This window comes from Pleurodeles waltl, chromosome 10 (genome assembly GCF_031143425.1).
Source record: "Pleurodeles waltl isolate 20211129_DDA chromosome 10, aPleWal1.hap1.20221129, whole genome shotgun sequence".
Lineage (NCBI taxonomy): Eukaryota > Metazoa > Chordata > Amphibia > Caudata > Salamandridae > Pleurodeles > Pleurodeles waltl.
Window position 1 is genome coordinate 1,018,006,320 of NC_090449.1, and position 26,199 is coordinate 1,018,032,518.

At 44.7% G+C, this 26,199-nt stretch overlaps 1 protein-coding gene across 2 annotated transcripts in view; it reads left to right on the plus strand.

Annotated features, from left to right (window-relative positions):
- PIK3R4 (phosphoinositide-3-kinase regulatory subunit 4) overlaps positions 1-25,847 on the plus strand; it is a 148,236-nt gene extending 122,389 nt beyond the window's left edge. The window contains exons 18-20 of one of the 2 annotated variants that reach the window (XM_069211927.1): positions 3,055-3,143; positions 16,523-16,634; positions 24,388-25,847. In XM_069211927.1, coding sequence (XP_069068028.1) covers positions 3,055-3,143; positions 16,523-16,634; positions 24,388-24,558 — 372 coding nt within the window. In that variant the 3' untranslated portion in view covers positions 24,559-25,847. The remainder of the gene's footprint in view (positions 1-3,054; positions 3,144-16,522; positions 16,635-24,387) is intronic. The other variant, XM_069211928.1, reaches the window with a different exon arrangement.
- The last annotated feature ends 352 nt before the right edge of the window (positions 25,848-26,199 follow it).

Here is a 26,199-nt window from a genome sequence, read left to right on the forward strand (position 1 = left end):
GTTGACTCAAACCCGGTACTAAACTGTAGTCTTGCAACTCAATCCTAGCATTGAGGAGCTGTCCTCTTTGGGGTAAGTATGATGTAGGACAGATTCTACGGAGACCTAGGTCTCAATTTATATGTTGGTTGGAAAGGAACTCCGTTCCGACGGAATTGCTTCCACACCAACATAGTGGTCCACCTACCCAATATAATTTCGGGTGGATCATCAATTTGGTCACAGCACGGACTATCCATCTCTGCTGTGGCCAGACTTCTTCAACAACCCTGACAGGGAAAGGGTAAAGGCTGTTGGAGAAATGGCTACACATCCGCCCGCCAGAGTTAGATGGGTGGACATGTAGCTATTTTTTTCTGGTGAACCCTGGCATTTATTTGTAAAGAACAAATAAATACTCTGTGTGCTACAGAGCTGCACCCTGCTGCATAGACTTGATATGATGGCGGTAGTGCTTTTATAAATGACCATCTGGTTGTCGGTCATTTATTAATGAGGCTAGCAGTCCCTCCCTCCATGTGCACAGAGTAATATACTCCGTCACCATGCCAGACTTGTGGGCCATCCGCCCAAATAACAATCTGGGGCCTAGTGTTCATCACTGTGGACTTGGCTGGACTGTAGTTGCCTAGATGCTTAACTCTGAACAATTGAGTTTTCAAGAGTTGGGTAGAGAAAACAGTAATAAGACTCAAGAGAATATTGTTCAGAGTCATTGTGTTTCAATGCAGACAATCATAATGAACCCCACAATGGTTTCAACTTTGCTAGCATGGTATTTAGAACTTGTCATAATCATGATCAGTATAACAACAGCAGGTAAAACAAAAATGTGAATGTATGAAAAATTTGTTAAATATAGCGGCTACCATTTAATGGGGGGGGCAGCTAGGGAGAATATTGATACAGCTTGAGAAAGGAAAAACAGAAGATATGAATACAGCAGTGTACTTACCTGATCCCAGGGAATGAGTTGAATAGCGCCAGCGGTCTCCTGCTGTCCGCATTCCTGCTTCTCCCTTCAGTGTCCCACCAGCTCCCCACCTGTGTGACATCTACGGCTTTGCCGAGGAGAGAAATGGGTCCTGTGTCGTGCGCCCCTTCCCCACATGCTTTACAGCCTATACTGTACTTAAGCAGTCATGCAGTTGTGGGCAGCTGCAAATGTTTCTAGCCGCCATAAGCAGTCCAAAATTGGGCCTGGTTATTCCGTTCTGTACCACCAGCCCACCGCTTGCGGCTATCAGGGCCCCATGATAACTGCACTGCAGAGCTCCGTTACAAGATGGCCACCTTTCCTGATGCCAAGCTTCGTCTCGGTTTGTTGATTTTCATTGCGTAGAGCGTATAGACACTTAGGGCCTCATTATGACTTCGGCGGTCCTTTCACAGGACCGTTGCAGGCCTAAGACCGCCAGTACTGGAGGTCTTTTACCCACCATATTAGGAGTGTTCCGCCGCAGGCCCAGCGGAACACTCACCATAACATTGTCGCCAGCTTGTAATTTAGCCGGCGGCAATTTGTGGTGCATCAGGTGTGACAGCACCCGTCGCACATTTCACTGCCCAATTCGGTGGTCCCTGACTCCCCCATTCCTCCAGCCTGGCAAGGAATGGGGACTCGTGGAGAAGTGTGGCACAATGGTTAGAGCGGCAGACCCTGATGCAGAGATCTGGCCCAGGACCAGGGTTCAATTCCCACCTCAGCGGGTCTTGGGCTCAATTCCCTTGGACCAGATAATTCTCACCTCGGTGCCTAATCTAATTAATGGGTCCCACTCTGTAACTCTTGGCAATAGCTTGCTTAATCTCCACAACAGCCCTCACAGCGCTTGGATGGTTGGCTTCACCCTGGGGCTGTCCAGGAGTGGGCGCCTAACAGGGAAAAGCCAGGAGGGGTTCCACAGCGGTATGCGTACAGCGCCTTCAGACCCTAACGGGTGAGTAGTGCGCTATACAAGTGCAAAGTTTACAGTTTTTACAGTTTTACAGTTCACTCGTATTCCCCAGGGCAGTGCTACTTGCAGCACTTCCCTGGCGGATTACAACCGCTGGGACCGTCGGGCTGCAGGCTGTTGGACCGGGACAGCTCTGGCACGGTCATAATGGGGCGGTCGGACCGCCCTGTCTGCAGCTGTCTGAGCTCCATCACAAGGCCTCGTAATGAGGCTCTTAGTGTACAGTGCTGTTGATATTTTCCATTGATGATGTAAGCAGTTGCTAATATCATTCAGTGACTTTTGTTTTGAAACCAATAAAATAGATATAATCTAAAGGTTTCAATCCAGACTTCAGCATGAGCAATGAAATGTGTTACTCTACAATTGATTTATTGCTCTATTTTCTTCTGCGTGTTGGGGGGCAATGGTAGAAACGGGGAAAGGATAATGGAATAGGCTCCAGACTCCAGAGCTCTGACTTGTCACTCTTTTTCAGGGATGTCTGCAGGATGCAGTAAATATAGTCAAGCATGGAGAGATATATCCTAAATAACTTGCCATAGTAGGTTTTGTGTTGTTTTGTGTTGTTTTTAAATAAGCCCAATAAACTGGATTATTTGGTTAGCAAAACCTTACCAAACCAATGTTTTAATTAAAGAACAGTTCAAGAGGGAAATAGAGAATTTACATTGTTTGAGTTGAAAATCCTAAATAGTACAGGAGAGTTAAAGTGACATAACCAAGTTCATACCATAGGTAGGAAGATTTAAACATAAGGCATGTTAGAAATAAAACCCCCAAAAATGGTTAAGGCTGTAAAGCACCTTGAAGACACAAACTAAAAGATAATGATCTTTTTCATGGTGATATCATTACTTACCCTGCCCTCGTATCACCTTAACATATATTTAAGGCACATCACAACAGTGGGTCAGAACGTGATCAGTTTTCCATAAACTGGCATCAGTGAATAATCAAAATTGTAAACCATTACCAACTTTTGAAGCAACAACATGACCATCATACAAGTTAGATTAAGAACTTTTAAAATGCAGAAACTGGAACAATTTAATGGTAAGAAACTTGCAATGTTATGTCTGTATTTATCCAACAGCCCTCGCCTCACAGTGTCCATGGAATATATTGCAGCCCAGCTGATGGAAACCCCATATTATTGACCGCAGGATCCGACATGAAAATACGGTAAATTATTTTACAAAGATACATTAACTGTCTTACCTTGAGCAAACAGCCAGGGTTGGGCTAAGTTGTGTTCGGGCCAGTGGAACAGGATTAGTAACCAATGGGAATATTTTAGAAAAATTAGTTTTTTTTATCTCCAGTTTCTGTGCTTTTATCCGCTGTGCTCTTACCCCTCTAACCATCTGTAACCTCTCTAACCTGTATGAGAGTACAGTTGTAGGTTACTTTTTTGGCCTTTTTCAGCCTACTGCTACAGAGCCTACCACTAGTTCATCCAGGTAAGTGTAACATATTTAGCTTATATTGTCTACTACTACATCAGCGCTGTCTTTTATAACTATTTTTTATATTGTTTTTTTATTTTGTACATGTACTTTAACTCGTTTGTAATTAGGTCTGGATTGACAGCACACCTTTCTGTTGACCTATTGTAACTAATATTTAAACATATACATAGACTGGGCTTTGGCTCCTCCAAAGAGGAGTCTTTATGTCTAACCACACACTGTTAGTTTTTTGGGTGTATCGTTTAGCACCCTATGACTTGCTTGCTTTGCAGTTTATGACAAAATTATTTACATCTCAAGAGTGCACTGAATCATCACACATTAAAATCTTTATCATGTGCATCGTAAACCTAAACAAATTCTTTTCTGTTTTGTTTCTTCTTTACAGATGGCTTTTTATGTTTTAGTCAGGACTCTAATGACCACCTCCACTTCTTGTATGAAAGGCTGAGTGCTTTGTTTAATACTGTGATTGTTACTAGCATGAAAGTATTATCTGTTCATAGCATTTACTGCCTCCCAGCTGAAATTGTTATGGGTTTGTGCTGAATCATCAAATTTGTGATCTTGGGTGCTATACCAAGCACAAGGAAGAGACTTGAACTGGGGCTGAGATCCTTCACCTTAGTACAATAGGCACCAACATGTAAAGGAATTACTTCAGTCACAGGCGCCATATATACTGATTACAGTACAAATGGTGCCTATACTGAAATTGTGTTTCTTGGTTGTCCAAGGAAAACAACAATAGATTACATGAATCCCATATTCTTACTTTCACACACAGTTACTTTTTTGGTTCCCAAAATCCTACTGCAGGCCAGCACTGGAAGTTGCAGTGTGGCAAGGCTCTACAAGGCTTGATATCTTCTCAGTGAGGTCCCACTGAAGCCCCTTTCTTCTTTAAGCACAGTGAATCTGGGAATGTTGCCTGCTCAGTGTGGTCTCCATTGGCAGCCTCAGTATCTTGACCCATCCTCTGGAAGTAAAAAGAAATGACTAAGTGGCAGATTTCTTCAACTCCATATAACATTCCTCTTGGTCAGTCCTGCAACCCTCAGGTGCTAAAGGCAGGCTGTAAGACATCATGGCCCTCATTATGACATTGGCAGTAAATCCTGACTACCGCCACGGCGACAGCCTCCAAAAGACCGTCGCCATGGCTACCTACCGTCCACCAAATTATGACCATAGCCGGAATTCTGCCAGAAGGCTGGCTGAATTCCGGCTACGGTCATGTGGCCATCAGCAGCGCCACGCCAGTAAAATGCCGCCGACTGTATCATCACAAATTATACGGCCTGGCGGTGTTCCACTGGCAGACGCTGCTGCTGGCAGCTGTGCCGCATCCTGTCTCCTACCGGAGGACCCCCTGCAAGCAGGTGAGTTGGTGCTCCGACAGGGGAGGGGGGTGGGTGGTGTTGTGTGGGGGGGTGACTGTTTATGCATGCGTGCATGCGGGTGTGAGTCGTGTAGAATGCCTGTGTGCAGGAATGGGTGTGATTGTGCGTGTATGTTGTGTGAATGCCTGTGTGCTTGTATGTTTGTCAGTGTGTGTTGCTGTGTGTGTGTATGAATGTATGCATGCGTGGGTGAATGTGGGTATGCGTGTGTGTGTCTTTGCATGTAGGTGTGTGTATGTCGGGAGTGGGAGGGGTAGGGTGAGGGAGGACTCTGGGGAGGGGGGCGGGGAAGACCTCTATCAGTGCCAGGGAAGGAATTCTCTTGCACTGATAGTGCCTACCGCCGTGGTTTTCGTGGTGATAAGTTTGTCACGAAAACCATGGCGGTAGGCGGGGTCAAAATCCCGAGGGTGGGATTGTGACGGCCACCTGGCTGGAGACAGAAGTCTCTAGCCCGGTGCCTGTTACTGCCCTGGTGGACAGAGTGGTACATTGGCGGTTTGCCTTCAGCCAAACTGCCAGTGTCATATTTTGGGAAAAAGTACCACAGTACCTTTCTCCAAACTAACGCCGTCCACCAGGGTCGTAATGAGGGCCCATGTCTCTTCCAGCCAGGGCTCGTGCAGGGCTCATCCTGTCCTAAATAGTCATCTAGCCGTTCTTGGAGTCCGAAGCCCTCTTTGTGGTGTCCTTGCATACGTAGATGAGCCAGTTGAACCTTGGAGACAGGTTCCAGTCCCTGTTAGCCAGAAGGCTTGATTGGGCCACCTTTCTTCTCCCTTTCAGATGGAGTCCAAATTCTTACGGTGTAGTCTTCTTCGGTCCAGGTGTGTTCGGAGGAGGTGGTGGTGATGTGCCAGACAAATCTTGAGCACTAGCCAGTGGCGGGATCACTTGTTACAGTTCTTTTTTTGGAATCTCAGGCGAAGCTCTGTGAAAGCTTTTCTTTGTTTTGTCAGCTCTTCCTGTACCCCCCTCAAACATCTGATCCTTGCTAAGAGGCCACTCTATCCACCACACCGGCCTTCCTGTTGCTTGAGACCGAGCCATTCTTTTGAGGAGGAAGATCACTAACAGCCAGCCGGGGATGCATTTCAGTTTTGAGTAGGGCTATGAGTTAGATCAGTTCTATACCAGTTTACCACAAGACAGCACAAAGTACAGTTTTATGAACGTACTGTTCGATGGCATCTGTCGCTGTAGATACGCATGTTTTGCATAGCTCGCCATCTGGTGTTGGGCCGGAGTGTTACTAGTTGTTTTTCTTCGAAGAAGTCTTTCGAGTCACGGGACCGAGTGACTCCTCCTTTTGTCTCCATTGCGCATGGGCGTCCATCTTCGATTGTTTTTTTTCCGCCATCGGGTTCGGACGTGTTCCTGTCGCTCCGAGTTTCGGAACGGAAAGATAGCTAATTTCGGAAGATTTTCATCGGTATTGTTGCGTTCGGGATCGGCGTAGTTAGATTCAACACCGCGTCTAAGATCGAAGAGCTCCGGTGCCCTTCGGGGTAATTTTTTCGATCCCCCGTCGGGGCCTGGTCGGCCCGACCGCGTGCAGAAGAACGCCGATGGAACGGACCCCGTTCCGTTTCTGTCCCAAATGCCACAATAAATACCCCTATACAGACCAACACTTGGTCTGCAACCTGTGCCTGTCACCTGAGCACAGTGAAGACACCTGCGAGGCTTGTCGTGCGTTCCGGTCCCGAAAAACACTCCGAGACCGTCGAGCCAGAAGACTTCAGATGGCGTCCGCGCCGACAGCCCACTGGGAGTTCGAGGAACAAGAAGAGGAGGGAACCTTTTCGATCCAAGAATCGGACTCCGAAGGATTCGACGATACACAAACCGTGAGTAAGACGTCGAAAACCACTCAGAAGAAGATTTACAAGGCCCAGGGGACGCCACTGCCACCAGGCCATGGCTCGACCCATAAATTCGGTGACCGACCGTCGGCACCGAAAAAGGCCCAAACAGTGCCGAGATCGTCCGACTCCGGTCGAGACACCGGCACGCAGCCTTCTCGGGACCGAGAAAGTGCTGGAGACAAGCATCGACACCGAGATACCGGTGTAGACACGGCTCGACGCCGAGACAGCGGCACCGAAGAAGATCGACGGCGAGAGGTTTCGGCCCCGAAAAAGAAAAAAGTCACCTCGGAGCCGAAAAAAGATGCGGACAGGGTTTCGGTGCCAAAACAAACTGGAACCGACCCAGTTTCAGGCTCTTATACAGAAGAGCACTCGCTAACCTCCCAAATGCAAAAGCATAGGTTTGAGGAAGAGCTACACTCAATTGATGTAGACCATACGCAAAAGCGTATTTTCATACAGCAGGGGACAGGAAAAATAAGCACCCTTCCCCCTATTAGAAGAAAGAGAAGATTGGAGTTCCAAACTGAACAAACACCGCAAACAAAAGTGGTGAAAAAAGTTACCCCACCACCCTCTCCTCCACCTGTGATTAACGTCTCACCAGCACAAACTCCATCACATTCCCCAGCTCACACCACCATGAGCCAGGGGGACCAAGATCAAGACGCATGGGACTTATACGACGCCCCAGTGTCAGATAACAGTCCGGAGGCATACCCTACGAAGCCATCTCCACCAGAGGACAGCACTGCGTATTCTCAAGTGGTGGCTAGAGCAGCACAATTTCACAATGTAAGCCTCCACTCAGAACAGGTCGAGGATGACTTTTTATTCAACACACTCTCCTCCACCCACAGCTCCTACCAAAGCCTGCCTATGCTCCCTGGTATGCTCCGGCTCGCAAAATAAATCTTTAAGGAGCCGGTCAAAAGTAGGGCAATCACACCAAGAGTGGAAAAAAAGTATAAGGCGCCACCTACAGACCCGGCTTTCATCACTACACAGCTGCCACCAGACTCTGTCGTTGTAGGAGCAGCTAGGAAAAGGGCCAACTCCCACACATCTGGAGATGCACCACCCCCAGATAAAGAAAGCCGCAAGTTCGATGCAGCTGGTAAGAGAGTCGCAGCACAAGCTGCAAACCAGTGGCGCATCGCTAACTCACAGGCACTACTTGCGCGCTATGACAGAGCCCATTGGGATGAGATGCAACATCTCATTGACCATCTGCCCAAGGACCTACAAAATAGGGCAAAACAAGTGGTTGAGGAGGGACAGACCATTTCCAACAACCAAATCCGCTCCTCCATGGACGCTGCAGATACAGCTGCACGGACAATTAATACATCTGTAACTATCAGAAGGCATGCATGGCTCAGAACGTCTGGATTTAAACCAGAGATTCAGCAAGCAGTTCTCAATATGCCTTTTAACGAAAAAGAACTGTTCGGTCCAGAAGTGGACACAGCGATTGAGAAACTCAAAAAAGACACGGACACTGCTAAAGCCATGGGCGCACTCTACTCCCCGCAGAGCAGAGGGAATTACAGCACATTCCGTAAAACACCCTTTAGAGGGGGGTTTCGGGGTCAGAGCACACAAGCCAGCACCTCACAGGCAACACCGTCCAGTTACCAGGGACAGTACAGAGGAGGTTTTCGGGGACAATATAGAGGAGGGCAATTCCCTAGGAATAGAGGAAAATTTCAAAGCCCCAAAACCCCTACTACTAAGCAGTGACTCACATGTCACTCACCCCCTCCACACAACACCAGTGGGGGGGAAGAATAAGTCATTATTACAAAGCATGGGAGGAAATCACTACAGACACTTGGGTTCTAGCAATTATCCAACATGGTTATTGCATAGAATTTCTACAATTCCCTCCAAACATACCACCAAAAGCACAAAATTTGACAAAACATCATTCCAATCTCCTGGAGATAGAAGTGCAGGCACTATTGCAAAAGAATGCAATCGAATTAGTGCCAAAAACACAAATAAACACAGGAGTTTACTCACTGTACTTTCTGATACCAAAGAAGGACAAAACGCTGAGACCAATCCTAGACCTCAGAATAGTGAACACATTCAACAAATCAGACCACTTTCACATGGTCACACTACAAGAAGTATTACCATTGCTAAAACTACACGACTACATGACAACTTTAGACCTCAAGGACGCGTATTTCCATATACCAATACACCCATCGCACAGGAAATACCTAAGGTTTGTATTCAAAGGAATACATTACCAATTCAAGGTACTGCCTTTCGGATTAACAACCGCACCAAGAGTCTTTACCAAATGTCTAGCGGTAGTCGCTGCACACATCAGAAGGCAGCAAATACATGTGTTCCCATATCTAGACGACTGGCTAATCAAGGCCCATTTGTTAATAGAGTGCTCAAATCACACAAATCAGATCATACAAACCCTCTTCAAACTAGGGTTCACCGTCAACTTCACGAAATCCAACATTCTGCCGTGCAAGGTACAACAATACCTAGGAGCCATAATAGACACAACAAAAGGAGTAGCCACTCCAAGTCCCCAAAGAATTCAAAATTTCAACACCATCATACAACGCATGTATCCAACACAAAAGATACAAGCAAAGATGATATTACAACTCCTAGGCATGATGTCTTCATGCATAGCCATTGTCCCAAACGCAAGACTGCACATGAGGCCCTTACAACAGTGCCTAGCATCACAGTGGTCTCAAGCACAGGGTCATCTTCTAGATCTGGTGTTAATAGACCGCCAAACTTACCTCTCGCTTCTGTGGTGCAACAACATAAATTTAAACAAAGGGCGGCCTTTCCAAGACCCAGTGCCACAATACGTAATAACAACAGATGCTTCCATGACAGGGTGGGGAGCACACCTCGATCAACACAGCATACAAGGACAATGGAACGTACATCAAACAAAACTGCATATAAATCACCTAGAACTTCTAGCAGTTTTTCAAGCACTAAAAGCTTTCCAACCAATAATAGTTCACAAATACATTCTCGTCAAGACAGACAACATGACAACAATGTATTATCTAAACAAGCAAGGGGGGACGCACTCCACGCAGTTAAGCCTGCTAGCACAAAAAAATTGGCGTTGGGCAATTCACAACCAGATTCGCCTAATAGCACAATTTATACCAGGGATCCAAAATCAACTCGCAGACAATCTCTCTCGAGATCACCAACAGGTCCACGAATGGGAAATTCACCCCCAAATTCTGAACACCTATTTCAAACTCTGGGGAACACCTCAAATAGACTTGTTTGCGACGAAGGAGAACGCAAAATGCCAAAACTTCGCATCCAGATACCCACACAAACAGTCCCAAGGCAATGCCCTATGGATGAACTGGTCAGGGATATTTGCTTACGCTTTTCCTCCTCTCCCTCTCCTTCCTTACCTGGTAAACAAACTCAGTCAAAACAAACTCAAACTCATATTAATAGCACCAACTTGGGCAAGGCAACCCTGGTACACAACGCTGCTAGACCTATCAGTAGTACCCTACATCAAATTGCCCAACAGGCCAGATCTGTTGACACATCACAACCAAAAGATCAGACACCCAGATCCAGCATCGCTGAATCTAGCAATCTGGCTCCTGAAATCCTAGAATTCGGGCACTTACAACTTACCCAAGAATGTATGGAAGTCATAAAGCAAGCCAGAAGGCCATCCACCAGGCACTGCTATGCAAGTAAATGGAAGAGGTTTGTTTGCTACTGCCATATTAATCAAATACAACCATTACACACAACTCCAGAACATGTAGTGGGTTACTTGCTTCACTTACAAAAATCTAACCTGGCTTTCTCTTCCATTAAAATACACCTTGCAGCAATATCTGCATACCTGCAGACTACCTATTCAACTTCCCTATATAAGATACCAGTCATTAAAGCATTCATGGAGGGCCTCAGGAGAATTATACCACCAAGAACACCACCTGTTCCTTCATGGAACCTAAATGTTGTCCTAACTAGACTTATGGGTCCACCTTTTGAACCCATGCACTCCTGCGAAATACAGTTCCTAACCTGGAAGGTTGCATTTCTCATCGCCATTACTTCCCTAAGAACAGTAAGCGAGATTCAGGCGTTTACAATACAAGAACCTTTTATACAACTACACAAGAATAAAATCGTCCTAAGGACTAATCCTAAATTTTTGCCAAAGGTTATTTCACCGTTCCATCTAAATCAAACAGTGGAACTTCCAGTGTTCTTTCCACAGCCAGATACCGTAGCTGAAAGGGCACTACATACATTAGATGTCAAAAGAGCATTAATGTATTACATTGACAGAACAAAGAACATCAGAAAGACTAAACAACTATTTATTGCATTTCAAAAACCTCATGCAGGAAACCCAATATCAAAACAAGGTATAGCCAGATGGATAGTTAAATGCATCCAAATCTGCTACCTTAAAGCTAAACGACAGCTGCCCATTACACCAAGGGCACACTCAACCAGAAAGAAAGGTGCTACCATGGCCTTTCTAGGAAACATCCCAATGCAAGAAATATGTAAGGCAGCCACATGGCCTACGCCTCACACATTCACCAAGCACTACTGTGTAGACGTGTTATCCGCACAACAAGCCACAGTAGGTCAAGCCGTATTAAGAACATTATTTCAAACTACTTCCACTCCTACAGGCTGAGCCACCGCTTTTGGGGAGATAACTGCTTACTAGTCTATGCAAAACATGCGTATCTACAGCGACAGATGCCATCGAACTGAAAATGTCACTTACCCAGTGTACATCTGTTCGTGGCATCAGTCGCTGTAGATTCGCATGTGCCCACCCGCCTCCCCGGGAGCCTGTAGCAGTTTGGAAGTTACCTTCAACTATTTGTATATGTATCATCTCAACCTTAAATAGGTACATACTTAGTCACTCCATTGCATGGGCACTATTACTACAATTCAACTCCTACCTCACCCTCTGCGGGGAAAAACAATCGAAGATGGAGTCGACGCCCATGCGCAATGGAGACAAAAGGAGGAGTCACTTGGTCCCGTGACTCGAAAGACTTCTTCGAAGAAAAACAACTTGTAACACTCCGGCCCAACACCAGATGGCGAGCTATGCAAAACATGCGAATCTACAGCGACTGATGCCACGAACAGATGTACACTGGGTAAGTGACATTTTCATTACTTTTCTACTGAAGTTAACAAAAATATACTTTTACTATTGAATTATGTTTTTTTTTTTTTTATAAACAATGTTTTATTGTTATGTGTAAATGATAACCAGTCACAATTACAGATCCAGTAAATATGGGCTCAACCCGTCCCAGTCCGCACACACCCCTTATAGTACATACATATTGTGCAATGCAAAGGTAGTATCACCGTACTAGGACAATCCACTCCATTATTATTACAGTTCAGCGCCCAATCCTGCGTCATCTGTCCATCTGGACCAGATTGTAGCATGTTTTTGGAGGCATCCTCGTGCCACGTACATTGGTTGTTCCATTTGGGCGCACCAGTCGACTCCTCACCTCCATCTCGAGAACGCAGGAGGGCCAGGTGACTTCCAGTGCGCCGCAGTGTCCTTTTTAGCAACCATTAGGGCGGTACCTAGCAAGGCCTTATCTGCACGTGAGCCCCCAAACCCCTCATCCAGTAAGGCTACATGTGGGGAGAAGTTAAGGGCTTGAACCAGCACCGCAGAAAACTCGTCCAGGATTGCCTTTCAGCAACATGCTATGACTGGCATGACCAGGACACATGGAAGAAGTCAGCCGGTGAATAGGAGCAGCGATTACACTGTGGGTTGGCCAGAAGGCCTGTCTCGATGTAGTCTGGCAAGAGTAAGATAGGCACAGTGCACGTAGTATACCTTTACCAGTCGCAGTCTGGGAGAGATTGTGATGACTGGGCACCATCAGCACATCTTGCCAATCTTCATCTTCCATGGGGCAAATCCATGTTTCCCACCAGGATCTAAGGGACTGGAGAGTCTCAAAGGCATTCAGTATCAAGGAGTGGAATATCTGGGTGGCTCTCTCCCTTACCCAGTGCACCCATCGCTACCTTAGCTGCCATAGGGCTGAATCCTGGCACAAGTGTGTCGGGGGTAGGGGGGAATATGTACCCTTAACGCATAGTGTATTTGCAAATATTTATGAAATTGTTTATTGGATAGTGCATAGTTCTGTTGGAGTTCCAGGAAGGAGATCATGTTCGTACCTGACCATACATCACCAACCAGGCTACCTATGGCATCCCGTCGGAAGAACCCCTCTAGGCCATCTTGCAGCCACGTCCCATGCCATAGGAGGGTATTTTAGGTAATTTTCTTCCACCCTCCTGTGTGCCCCGTGCAGCTCTCCAACCTCAAAACGCCACCCTGGTGACTTCTGGAATGTTTAGAAAGATGGGGCCACCAGCTCTGTAATACGGGGGAAGCCTAACAAGGTGAGTTCTAGTCGGTAGGCTGGCTCAGACAAGCCCCCGGAGAACCAGTCATTTATGATTAAGATTTGAGATGCTAAATATTTGTAATATAGGTTGGACATGCTTTGCCCTTATATAATGCGATTTGTCCCATGGTGTTTAATGTGAGTGATTGCAATTTCCTAAGGTCTTGTCTAACCTTACGGACTATTGGAGTTATGTTGAGGGAACAGGTCAGGCACGGGTCAAGGGCAACATGGATACCCAAATAGTGGAAGCTAAGGTGCCTGATTGGTATGTTCGCTTGTCAGTCCACTGCATCTTGTGTTTTAGCCAAAGGAACAAGGAGTGACTTGGCCGGGTTAACGATCAGGCCTGAGGCTTCTGTGAATAGTTGCAAGAGGTGAAGACAACGAGGGCCACAGTCTGCCGGTTTTGCTAGGTACAATAATATGTTGTCCGCATAAAGTGCGATGCGGCCTTCGTGGCCCGTTTCCCACCTCCATCCCATGATCAGTGGGTCACAGCGTACAAGCCATGCGAAAGGCTTTATGGCCAGCGTGAAAAGGAGGGGGGGTAGAAGGCACCCTGCCAGGTGCCTCTGCATGTGTTAAATGCCTCTGACACCACCCTATTGATGGGCACTCGGGCAGTTGGTTTTGTACAGAGCAGGCGAACCATGCGTCAAAAGCAGGGTCCAAAGCCCATCTTTCGTAGGACTCGAAATAAGTAATCCCAGTCCCCTGTTTCAAAATCTATCAAGAAACAAGGCCTATGGAGCTGGGAGAGTGTGTTGCTGGGCAAATGCAACTTTTAGACGTTGCAGGCAGTGTCTGGTGTTGCAGGCAGGAATGAAACCACACTGGTCAGAGTAGATTAAGGAACCCAGTAAATGTGGCAGGTGATTAGATAGGATGGTGGCATAAATCTTGACCTCCGTGTTGATAAGGGAGCTAGGCTAGTAATCAGCACAAGATATAAATGGGGTTGTGTCTCCAGTATGACCGCTAGAGTTGCCGGGTCAAGGTCCAGAGGGAAGGTGCCTATCTCCAGTTCCTGGTGGTTTGCATAAATCCCATCGAATTAGTCACTGCAGGTATGATCTGCCCCACAAGCGAGCCAGTAGAGCAGCTTGCTGTTTTTGTCCCCCCAACTGTAGATCTGTGCCTTAGAAGAGCACCAGATTTGTTTTGCTACCTCTAAGGAGTGGGCTCTGCTCACCAAGGTCAGGGTTTTAGCGGCATTGTACTGGCTATCTTGGGCCAGTGATTCTAGGCTCGAGCCTCCACTTGAGTAATATGATCTTGTTGGGCCTTCTCTTTCTGCCTGAGAAGAGCTTTGGTAGGTCCTCGGACGGTAGCTGCACATGCTGCCCACAGGCTTCCCTGGGATTGGACCATTTCTGCGTTATTGCAAAAGTATGCCTCAGTCTCTTGTCGGACGTCTTGGGTGTTTGCCTCATACCTGAGGAACCACACATTGAGTAGCCACAGGGGGCGTTGAGAGGGTCCTGTGGGTCAATCCTGAGAAGTAATGGAGCATGATCTGAGATTCCTCGAGGAAGGATCTGGGTGTGTGTGACTGACAGTATATCAGTAGCTGGCATTAGAGACGTCAGTATGCGCATGTGTATGGTGTGTGGCTGAGGTATGGGTGTACTTCCATTTCCTGGGGTGCATGGTCCTCTGTACATTGCATAAACCCAGGTTTGTTACCCAGTTACAGAGAAAGGCTGATCTTTGACGTCGGGTGGCAGAGGGGGGACCTGTGAAATCCATTTCTGCTTCTAGGTCTGCATTTACATCACCGCCAATGATTGTGGGGCCAGGAGGAAGGTGGGCCACTATTTCGGTTAGTGTGGCTAGGAAGGAATCAAGCGCCGTGGGAGGTGCATAAACACAGAAAATATTCAGGGGGTGGCCCTCCGACATACCTAAGGCAAGGAAATGGCCTTGAGGATCAATCCAGGACTGAGTCACCACTAAATGAAAGGATTGACATCGCCACCCCACTGGTTCATCATGTAAAACCAGCATGGCATACGTGATCAAAATCATAGCGAGCAAGGAATGGGCAGGATGTGCCCAGCAGATGGGTCTCCTGCAGCATTAAAATGGAGGGAAGGAGCTGCTGAGCATAGCGCAATACTGCCAAATGTTTAGTTTACGTTTGATTTTTAAAAGTGAATGGAAAATAACTATTAATGACCACACTAAAGTTTTCCAGAGCCAAAAAATGAAAAAAAGTTTTTTTCATTTATGACTACGCCCGTTCGTGGATAATGTAGATTTACCTAAATAGTGACAAACAATGTTTTGCAAGTGTTCACTTTGAAGGCATATGTTTTCAAATAGCTAATATGGTCCACCTTTATATATTAAGCACAGATCCCTGTGGGCTTAGTGGGCACGCTTTAGCAACAACTTGCTGATATATAAAAGTATTTTTTCTACTTGACAACAGCAGTTTTCTTGGCCATGTATCAATGCAGTGCTTTTGAACAGCAGCCCAGGCATAACATAAGTGTGCTATTTGGTGCATACATTTTTTGTCACTTGTGGGTTTTGAAAATACATGCTGCAGCCCAGATATGGCATTTAACGTTCATACCACTGAAATAACCCAGCTGGTACATGCTCATTTTGCAATAAGGTTTTAGTGAAAAGCACATACACTGTGAAGCTGAATGGTAATGTCACAGTGTATATAGCCATAATACCAGCAAAATAAGATTAAAAAGGATGAAAAATCTGGAGCGAACCCACAGAAAAAAGAGATTTCTTGCAAGGCAACTACAGGGTTGAGTAGCCCTTCCACAGTCAGGATATGCAGATCAGAATCCTGATGTTGGGTCTGCTAATGACTGACACAAGATGTGTCCCTGTTGCTATCGAGGGGAAAAACGGGTGAGCTCCATTCCAAAATCTGTCTCCACTAGGAGACTGAGAGTCGCCTAAAGGCCTGTGACACTGAATAATGTAAACTCAACTCCTTCGACCAGTTGGCAAAACATGGAGGCAGAGAAAGGGCGCAGAACTGGCTTAACTAGCCATGATTCCTTTCTCATTTCATCCAATCCCCCAGCATCTAGGAACATTCTTTCCCCAAAAGCATGTTCACTATTTGAAAAAAGCAAAAGTAGGTATTGAGGATGATTCCTTCATTGCTGGTGATCTAGACCAAGAAGTCGCCAATGGGCTGATGCAGTGAATGCTTGTCGGAGCAGCTCTAAATGTATTTATCAAAAAAGACTTTTCATGATGTCTATTATTTCCCCTTCTTCCTCACCATACCGGTCTGTGATGTGTGTCTACTTTGAAAAAATGCCAAGAGCATGTTATTGGCTTTTAATTTCAGTTTTTTTTTCTTAATAGGTTCTGGGATTTAGTGTGCCCTGAGAGATCGTACATTGTTGCTGGTACTGGAAACCACTCCCCACCAGTGTCCTACTACAAAAAGATCATTGATGGCACAGAGGTTGTCCAGGTAACTTACCATTTCTTCGTTTGTGGCAATGATGTCAAACGGTTAACACTAAGAGAGGCTGCATGTTTTTTTAGGCCAGCCTACAATTCCCCAAGCTCCAGATTTTAGTACTTTTTGTAGGACTAACTCAAAATTGCATAAGTATGTGCATTAATTAAGCTTTCAGTGTTCTTCCTTGTAAGGCTGCAATGCAATTGATATCCATGTACCTCCCTGAGAAGGCTTTTTTATGCCAACTGGCATGACTTATGAGTGGCTATTTGCTCCTTCTTTTGACCTCCCCCTGAATCAACCTGCACATCTAGATAGGGCACCCACACAAGTAGACATGTGGGCACCATTTTGGCAGAAACCCCTTGATTGCTGCTCAGGAGTTGTATTTAGGGAGAGACTTTTGTTATTATGGTGCCATTACTTTGACAATATAATGTTAAAGATCTGCCGATTGGATACATTTCAAGGTGGGTTTTGCTGAAGCTCTGGAGGGAAAGTTTTCAAAAGTTTCCAAACTTTCTTCTGGTGCCTAAACAGTCACAGGATTTACTTCCAGTGTCCCCATGTCTTCAGGGGAAGGCATTTTATAGACTCTTTGCGTGTCATGCAGAGGCCAACAGTAGGGTCTAAAGGCCTCTTGCAGCTTGTTGTGTCGCAGTAACAACACAAGAGGTCAGCTAATAGACCCTTTGAGTGCACTTCTTTGTCCTTGATACAGGTGGAAGCAGGCATCGCTCTTCAGGGCTCCTCACAAGCGTCAAACAGTAGGTGCAGTCCTCCTTCTATTCTTTAACAGGCCCAGAGAGTATTCTGTAGATGGTGCCAACTGGTGGGTGGGAACGACTCTTGGCCCTTCACTAACTCATGGAGTAAAAGTTCCCAAGGGCATCCATACCCACATGTGCATCAGTTTTCATTTGCTCTACTGCAAACAATCCCACAGTGCACTTTATTTTCAAATTCCAAAATGGAAAAACACTTCTCTCCTTGTGCAGAGCCTGAGTGCCCACCCAGTTGTATAACCAGGATAATGAACAATCCCCTCTTCTGTGGTCACTCAAAACCGGTACTGGAGTAGCTTTCCTCCAATTAAGTTTGATGACTATGGGGACAAAGGCTAAGCTTTTCTAGGTGTCTCCTGCCATTAACTTGTGGGAAGACAGGCACCTTTTGAAGTTAATTAAGTTCCTGGGCCATCGCAGCTTCCTGCCAGTGGAAAAAGCACCTCCGCACTGCCAGGCCATTGTTTCTGCTCCACAAGCCGTTTTCACACATTATTATCGACAACTGCTGGAGAAGTAATGTAAGTTAGCCTCCAGGTGCTTCAGACAGGTAAAAGGTGACTTTATAAAGGTTACTTTCCTAAATACCTATTATACATCCAAATTCACCATTGAATAGGGCTTTTAAAAACTATGAAAACAATGGGGTTTAATCAGTTTTGTAGCCGATCCCAAACTCGAGATACCAGAATTCATATTTTAATCTTTACTATTAATTTCCTTATTGGACAGCCGGGTCTTGCCACATTGAATATAGCGTCTCCGGCCTTGTCACTGTTGGTACATGGTTTCTTTACATTGCTACCTGTCCAACCTTTAAATACCATGTACCCGCCTCGTGGGCTACAAGGCCTATATAGAGGGTGCCTTGAGAATGTTTAAAAGGGAGGTTTTTCCCTGTCACAAAGGCAGGTTGGACAGCTGGTTTAAACTGCAGCAGTCAGGCCACACTGGTAGACCTCAGGCCATGTTTTCTATTTCACTCTAGTGGATGTCAAAATAAGTGCTGAAGTCCACAGGTGACATTTAACTTTCGATGCATGGATGTATTTCTGTACCATATACCATGGCCTTATAGGAAATTTAAATATGCCAGAGATTTGCCAATTTGTACTTGTTTAAGCGGTCAGAGCACCTACACTAGGCACTGGATAGCAGTTCCTCTATGTGCAGAGCCTAAGAAGAAGGAGTAAAATTCGTCAGAAAATGGGGTTGCCCCTGGAAAAAGTGGCATTTTTTCACAGTTGAGAGTGCTGTTGAGGTAACCCAAGGTAGCTCTAAACTCTTGACGTTGTCACTTTCATCTCTGAAAAAGAGACAAATGTATTAACAGCAACAGACAATGTGGTATGTGCAGGCTGTGCCTCCAGGTTTCTAGATCTGAGGTTAGTGAGGAATGCCTTGTTGATTCTCTGGTTAAGGAGAATTCCTTATGTTTTTGTTACAATTCATGTGGTCCTCATAGCTGGATCGATAATTGGAAAGCCCAAAACCTGGATGATTATATAGCCTCCGTCAGGCCTCACCAGTGGTTATTCTCAGCCCTCTATGCTTATCAGACCAACAATATTGGATACTGTTGTAAGATAGGGCCGGCCTACTGGAGTGCATGATAGTCAACAATAATCTGACATCGTTTTGCATGGCAACCTGCCTTTTAGGTCTTCATATTGCATGTAGGACATAAAAAGGTAAAAAGATTATCCACAATAAAGTGCTACTGATTAGGTTGAAAAGGTTCTATAGTAGATGCCTGCAGAAACGGCCTTGCCTGCTGCATTTATATGGCTGGTCCTCAATATTTGTCCTCAAAGCTCTAAGAATTAGTTTGTCAACCATACCCCATTGTTTCAGCTCACCTGTAATGAAAGGGTCTCCATGACGTTTTCTGTACTATTAGGGGCCAATCTTTTGTGCTAGCTATGTTGATACACCCCACTTTCAAAGTCATGTGTATCTGTCTTGGAAGTTACCAGTTTGATTGCTATAATTGCAACTAGAGGGGTTTGTGGGATAGAAGCTATTTCCATTGAAAAGACATATGAAGGCATACTCAACCTCCTTTTGTTCCAAAGGTATTTTCTGACTTCAACATGAATCGGGCAGTACATTTGCCTGCATGTTATGGTAATTCCACAGCTCTAACACTGCAGTCTCTGCATATGCCGGATTTAATGTGATGTAAGCAAGCCCTCCACCCAGATTCTCAAAACCTTTTCATACTTTCTTGCTTTACTACTTGAGACGCTACATCCACTTTAAGGCAAAATGCAGTTGCTCCCAATGTTGCAAAGTATTATAATGTAAGGGAAGGTGGTTCATGGGCAGTAGTGCCTTAGATCCAACTTGATACTTGCATTTCAAAAAGAATTTTGGGGAGATTAGAATAGCTTTACAAAGGTAGAGATTACCTTGGTCCATATAGTCACAATCACACGTCTTACATATGCTGTGGCATGAACATCAGAGCAATCACAGTTCATGGTTCAGTAGACACCAGAAGAGGTGATCAAACATATGCATTATTAGGGCTGTGTTTTGAGTTAGAAAATCTTTTCCAAGTCAGCTTCAAGGTAAATTGGTGCACATGCCCACCTCCCTGTGTAAGAAGACTTAGTGCACCCAAAACAGAAGAATTTTTATTTCATTTTTAATTTGTAAAACCCAGTAGTCTGTGTCAAAGATGCACAGTAAAGAGAAGTAGACTTAAGATAAGAGGTACGTACTGGGGATTGTAAATTACGTTGGACTTCATAGTGAGTTCTGCTGCCTACGGCTGTGGGCAACACTGAACAAGAAGGCTAAATCTACATTAAACCGAAAGAGTAATGCAAAATATGTGAATCTACAAAGATGTAATGCTGCAATGCTATTGTTGCTTGTAAGTAACACATTTCTTTAAAAGAATATTGAATTAATTTTTCACTTTAAACATGACAGTTCGGTTGCACAGTTATAGTTGCCAACCTTGCATTGCAAGTTCACTCAGGTATCGTATTAAACCAATCAAAACCATATTGTGGACATGGAAAATCATTAATCTCTGCTCCTATTTTCTTATGTCTACATAATCTGGTTGTTTGAGTTATAGCAGTGAATTTAAATTAACCCACTATATTATCCCCATGCTCCCCTAAATGTATGATATTTCTTTGACCACCCTCTGCCTTCATAGTTTTACTTTTCAGCCATGCTGACATATAGCTCCTTTTCAGTTCTATAATACCCATGATGCCCCCCATAGTCTAGCGAAATTCCATCCTATTACTATCAAGCCCAAGTTACAAAACAGTTTCAGATACTTGAATGAGGTCTGTTCATCCTGTCCTCCCAGCACCAACAGATTAGCATTTGGATCGATTGGGCTATGTATAATTCCTGTACAACATGTTGTTACTCCTTCCCAGAATGGCTTCATTTGGGGATAGGCCCAGTGTGTCAATAGGTCTTGTGAAGTATCTGTAATTGTACCAAACTGAACTCTGCGCTTATGGTCACTGGGCCACTGTAGTGCTTTTGCACATTCCATTTCCACCAAATGTGTAGGCCACTTCTCTCCTAGTTTATTCTGAGTGGTGGGTGTGTTGTTGATTATCTTCCTAAATATAATGTATAGCTGCCAAGTTTTCAGATTATGTGTGACATTTCCATAGTTTCAGTGTTATGAGTGACATTCTACTACCTAATGTGTGACACTTCAACACTTTCTCGCCTGCAAAACCAAGCAATAAAGTCCATATAAAGAGCTAAATATCATAAATTAATAAATTACCACTTTTCGAGCAATGATAAGTACTGGGCTAAATACATAGTCCATTCTAACATTATTAACACCACCTAGTAGTAGCATGACCTAATCCTGTCTATCCCAACTCCATTAACAGTATCAGAAACAGTGAGTACCACCCAGCGTGTTCAAACTTTATACACATCCAGATCTAGCCTCCTCAATACGCACCAACTCTGTTCACATCTATCAGAGCCCAGCCAGTCAGTTCAAAGCCATTCTAGCACCATTTGCATCAACCAGAACCAGTGTGACCCTGCGCAGTCCATTGTAGCCTCATAAACACCCATCAGAACCAGCCTGTCCGCACCCGTTCCCCCAATACCCCTATTTGCAATCTGAACCAGTCAGCCCTGAGCAGTGCATTCAAACACTATAAATAGCCATCTGTATCACCATTTCAAATCATGCTAGCCCCTTATATATAGACCTGAACTAGCTTTAAATAGGGTTTCCACTTGGCCGTTGTTTTCTTTTTTTTTTACCGGTCTGACCAGTATTTTAATGTCTTGGGCAGCACACAAAATTAAGAAAAATCACCTTACTCTGGTAATATTTCCTTTTATCAGCACTACTTAAAACAGCACCATGAAAATAAAGACATTTAAAATGTGTTCTAGAACTGCTTTAATGATCAGTGACTGATAATTAAAGCAAACAAAGGCAGAAAATCAGTTTTTAAAATGAATAGGGACGATTTTATATAAAATCCCTTTTGTCATTGTCAGGCCTTTGCCAGATCATGAACAAATACGCTATTATTTTTGGGGAAAGGTGACAACGCCACTGGCCTGCTTCAGTCTTACTTTAAAACCATTCTTAACTCTGTTTATCTCACCTATGCCAAGAGCCACAAGTGCAGCCTGAGTAACTGACTCACTGCCAGGCTGAGCTGGGTTTTTTTCATGCAGCCAAGCGGGGCTGAGGGGGGATCAGGTGGTGCTCTGCAGTATTGAGTGAGAGATCCCATTTCAGGTCAGAAGAACCAAGGGCCTGATTTAGACCTTTGCGGAGGGGAATACTCAGTCACAAATTTGATGGATTTCCTGTCCGCCGTATTACGATCCCATGATATCCTATAGAGATCGTAACAGACGGAGAGTATTCCCTCTGCCAAGATCTAAATCAGGCCCTAAGAGTCATCACAGCTGTGGGAGGCAGAAGCCGGCTAGCAACTGATGCAGTTTGATCAGCTGTAAGTGATTAGGGACTAACTGACCACATTACGGTGCACTCAGTCCCAGTGTATTCAGATGCCACGTAATACTCTCACTAGATGGACAGGACGGCTTACTTAATTAAACTGCCTCCCGGAGGCATGCGATATCCCAGACCCATGGCGCCTGAAATGTATCTTCTTTTTGGAAATAAAGATGAGCCGTCTACTATTGTGAGGACAAAGAGCATGCAGCTGGGCCACACTGCAAAGTGTGCTGCTTAATTGCATTGCAGCATCTTCTCGTTATAGTGCACCTTGGGGTAGACCTTGGCGCACTATATTTGCATAACTAATGCATTATAAGTGCATTGATGCGGACACCTGCACTAAAATGCATTAGCCTAACCCATGATGCATGGTACTTGGCAGGGCTGATAACGGAAATTGCGTTTTTTGGGTGAAAGGGACTTGGTCAGGATTCTGCCTTCTATTGAGGAGCTATCTTTTATCTTCACAGTTCTCTCCCTCCCCTCCTAAAGTGCACCACTTAGTAGGTCTATGCTGCATATATCTTCCCCCTCCACTGCAGTGCAGCTAGGTAAGTTTGAGGTCCCAGGGTAAGCCGAACTATTGTAAGCAAAGGTTTATTTTGCGGAGCAAAGGCCCACTCATTAAACACTGTCGGTGTGCAGCTCCGTAATACGCTGGTAAGGCTGCGAGAGCAACGCCCCCATCATATTTGCTTCTAGCTAACTTATTTGTCAGTATTCATGAAGGTGCTCCTTTTATAGGAGGAATTTAACTACATAGCTTGGTCTCTGAAATTAGTTATGGTACTGGGTAGGTCTTATTTTGGAGCACAAATTAAAACGTTGGCAATGTGATCAGTTTGAATAAGCCTGCATTTCCCAATAGCAAAAGTGGTAGGCTTCTTCTGTGTTTCACATTTTTCCTGAACTTAGCCAGACATCAGGAGAGTCTGTTCATGGTTCCTGGGGTTAGTGAGTACATCACTGATTTCCCCCATTAATACAGAATCCAGAATACTTCCCCACCAGAGTAGAACATCTCAGGAAACCAGGATGTAAATGTTGTTGGTGTAAGGTATGTGTAATTGAGTTAGCAGTAGGCAGTGCAGTTGTTTTAACACACTTCCAGTATATACATTTGCATGTTGAGAAACAAAGATAGTGATTTGTGCAGAATCACATTAGGTTTTGCTCATGTACCGAACACAGCTCTCCGTGTTCCAAGATCAGCAACATACAAGTCCAATAGACCCACCAGAATTCCAAACTGCGTTAGCGTATGATGATTTCAGTTGTAAAATATGTTTGACCGTTGGTTTTTAGGGGTCTCCATGTCATTCATCGTATGTGATTCAACATGTATTAGAACATTGGAATGCTGGAGGCTCCATTGAAAACAATGGAGTGCTGCGGGCTTTTACTGGCCGGTAAAAGCCCGCAGCGCCAGCATTCCAATGTTCGCTTTGTTCACAGCAGCAGCTGTGAACAAAGCCTCATGGAGCCCGAGGGGATTTAAATCCCCTCGGGCTCCGTGAACATTTTTTTTTTTAATAGAACATTCTGCCCTGTGTGGCAGAATGTTCTAATAGCCTTAGAACCCACCGTAGCGGGCTCTACCGGCTATTAAAGTCCCTCTCCCTTGTTAAATGCCCTCGCCTTCGGCTCGGGCATTTAACGCGGGGAGCGGGCCTTTAATAGCCGGTAGAGCCCGCTACGGTGGGTTCTAAGGCTATAATAGTCATGCCCTGCTGTGGTATAGTAGCGATCTGGTGCTGAAGAGGTGAGGATATGTGTACATGTCGCTGCATCGGGGCAGGACCCTGTTAAGGTTTGTGTAGAAGTAAACCCCAATAAAGTTACCTGTTTGATTTTTAGTGCTCATGAGTTGCTGTCAACTCATCTCATATTACAATCTGTTTGCCTGCACACCAGCCATGTTTTTAGGGTGAACCTCTTGAGTTTAGAAATAAGCTATCTGACTTTTATTTTCCTGTTTCTACAGGAAATTCAAAGCAAACCAAAACCTGGACCCACAGATGATACTCCCCGAAGGGGCCCTGAGTCGCTGCCTGTTGGCCATCATGATATCATCACTGACATTGCCACCTTTCAGACCACACAAGGTTTCATAGTGACGGCTTCCAGAGATGGAATCGTGAAAGTGTGGAAGTGATCCTTTCACTGCATGCACTCTGAAATTTGACCGAAGGGTCCTCGGTATTATATGAAACTGTGCAACAAAGCAAAGAGATGAACCCGTGGAGAACACAGAGGAGAACTGTTCGCAAACGGCAAGGAAGTTGGAGAGTTGCTTTCCTCATTCCCAGTTTTCCCTGGAAACTGCTTGTCTGCTTTAATAGGGTTGTCAACTGAAAAGCAGAAGCTAGTAAATTCCCTTGTTTGTTCTGGAGAATGTGCTTATACCATTGAGGCATTGCTAGTTCAAACTTGGTGTTGGAATATTTAGCCCTAATGAAAAGAGCACTTTAATAGTGGACTTCCTGGTCCAGAAAGATTAGCTAGCAACCTTATTCAGGATTGTGTTGAATATGCCAAGCTTGCACAACGGCAAAGAAAGTTGTACATTGTGCTGCTGATAAAAATGATTCCTTTTGTGGTTTGCCTGAAATTAAAGCCCTGAGTGTGTGTTACTAATGTGAAAAAGCACTGTCGGCAAAGATTCCAAAATATATGTTTAATTACTCTTTTAAAAAAGAGAACAAAAATACCATTTAGAAAATTGAGTCTTATTGTACTTATGTCTACCTGATATATTAAGGAAAATATATTGAACTCTGGAGATTTAACTCATATAAGTTGTCTTATCTTATTTCCTAATTTCTTATGTGCAGTTATTATAAGAGCCAGCATGTCTGGAAGATGATTTTGAAACATCTAAAAATGTTACAACCCTTTTCAGGTTTTACTGACAAGTTGTAAAAGCTGTACCTCTTTTAACGTACACAAAAGGCAGTTTGTAAATTGTGTATTACTACCTATGGAGGTATTCTTTCTTAAAATGTTATTTATGAAGTTATAATTCATTACAAAATATCAACAAGTGCATGGCTATCAGCATCATAAATCAAATATTCATAGAATCAAATCATACAATCATCAGAGTGCAGCGAATGCCTAATACATAGTAGGATCGTGCATTAGTACATCAGTGATTAAAGGTGACATACATAGCAATGTCAACGAGGACTGAATCGGGGAAGAAGTCATTTGCATTAACGATATTTGAGACAGGATAGTAAATATTCTGTCCCAGGATCCCGCTTGGGGGTGGGTAGAGGGAGGGGGTACCCGTAGCAGGTGGAAGTAGTTTGCTGCATGGTATTGGCATCTAGAGCAGGTGGAATCGGTTGCAAGTCCTATAGCGTGCAGAGTAGCTGGGGTGCAGTGCATGCTATGTAGAAACTTAAAATGCAGTAAAATCTATGTCTGCTATTTAAGGATACCTTTTGAGTTTGGGTTTTTCTAACAGATGACATCTGGATATTCTGTTGCACAAGGAGTTGTCCCCCTTGCTCCTGGTTTGTAGCTCAGGGAGGATGGGCACATCTGACATAACATTGTACAATTTGGTTATGAGTCTTTCGGGTGGGAGGTAGAGGCATACCCTGGTGACAAGGCAAGAAGAGGGTGGGGGGTGGCTGGAAAAGTAGGAGAAGGTACCTGTAGTGTCGTTTTTTTATCTGCTACTTTAGGAAGATATCTTAGGGTAAAGTCCCACCCCTTTGTTTAAATGCTTCTAACATGATAAGTTGACCATCTGTTAAAAAAACAAAAGGGGGGTCACCAATAATCT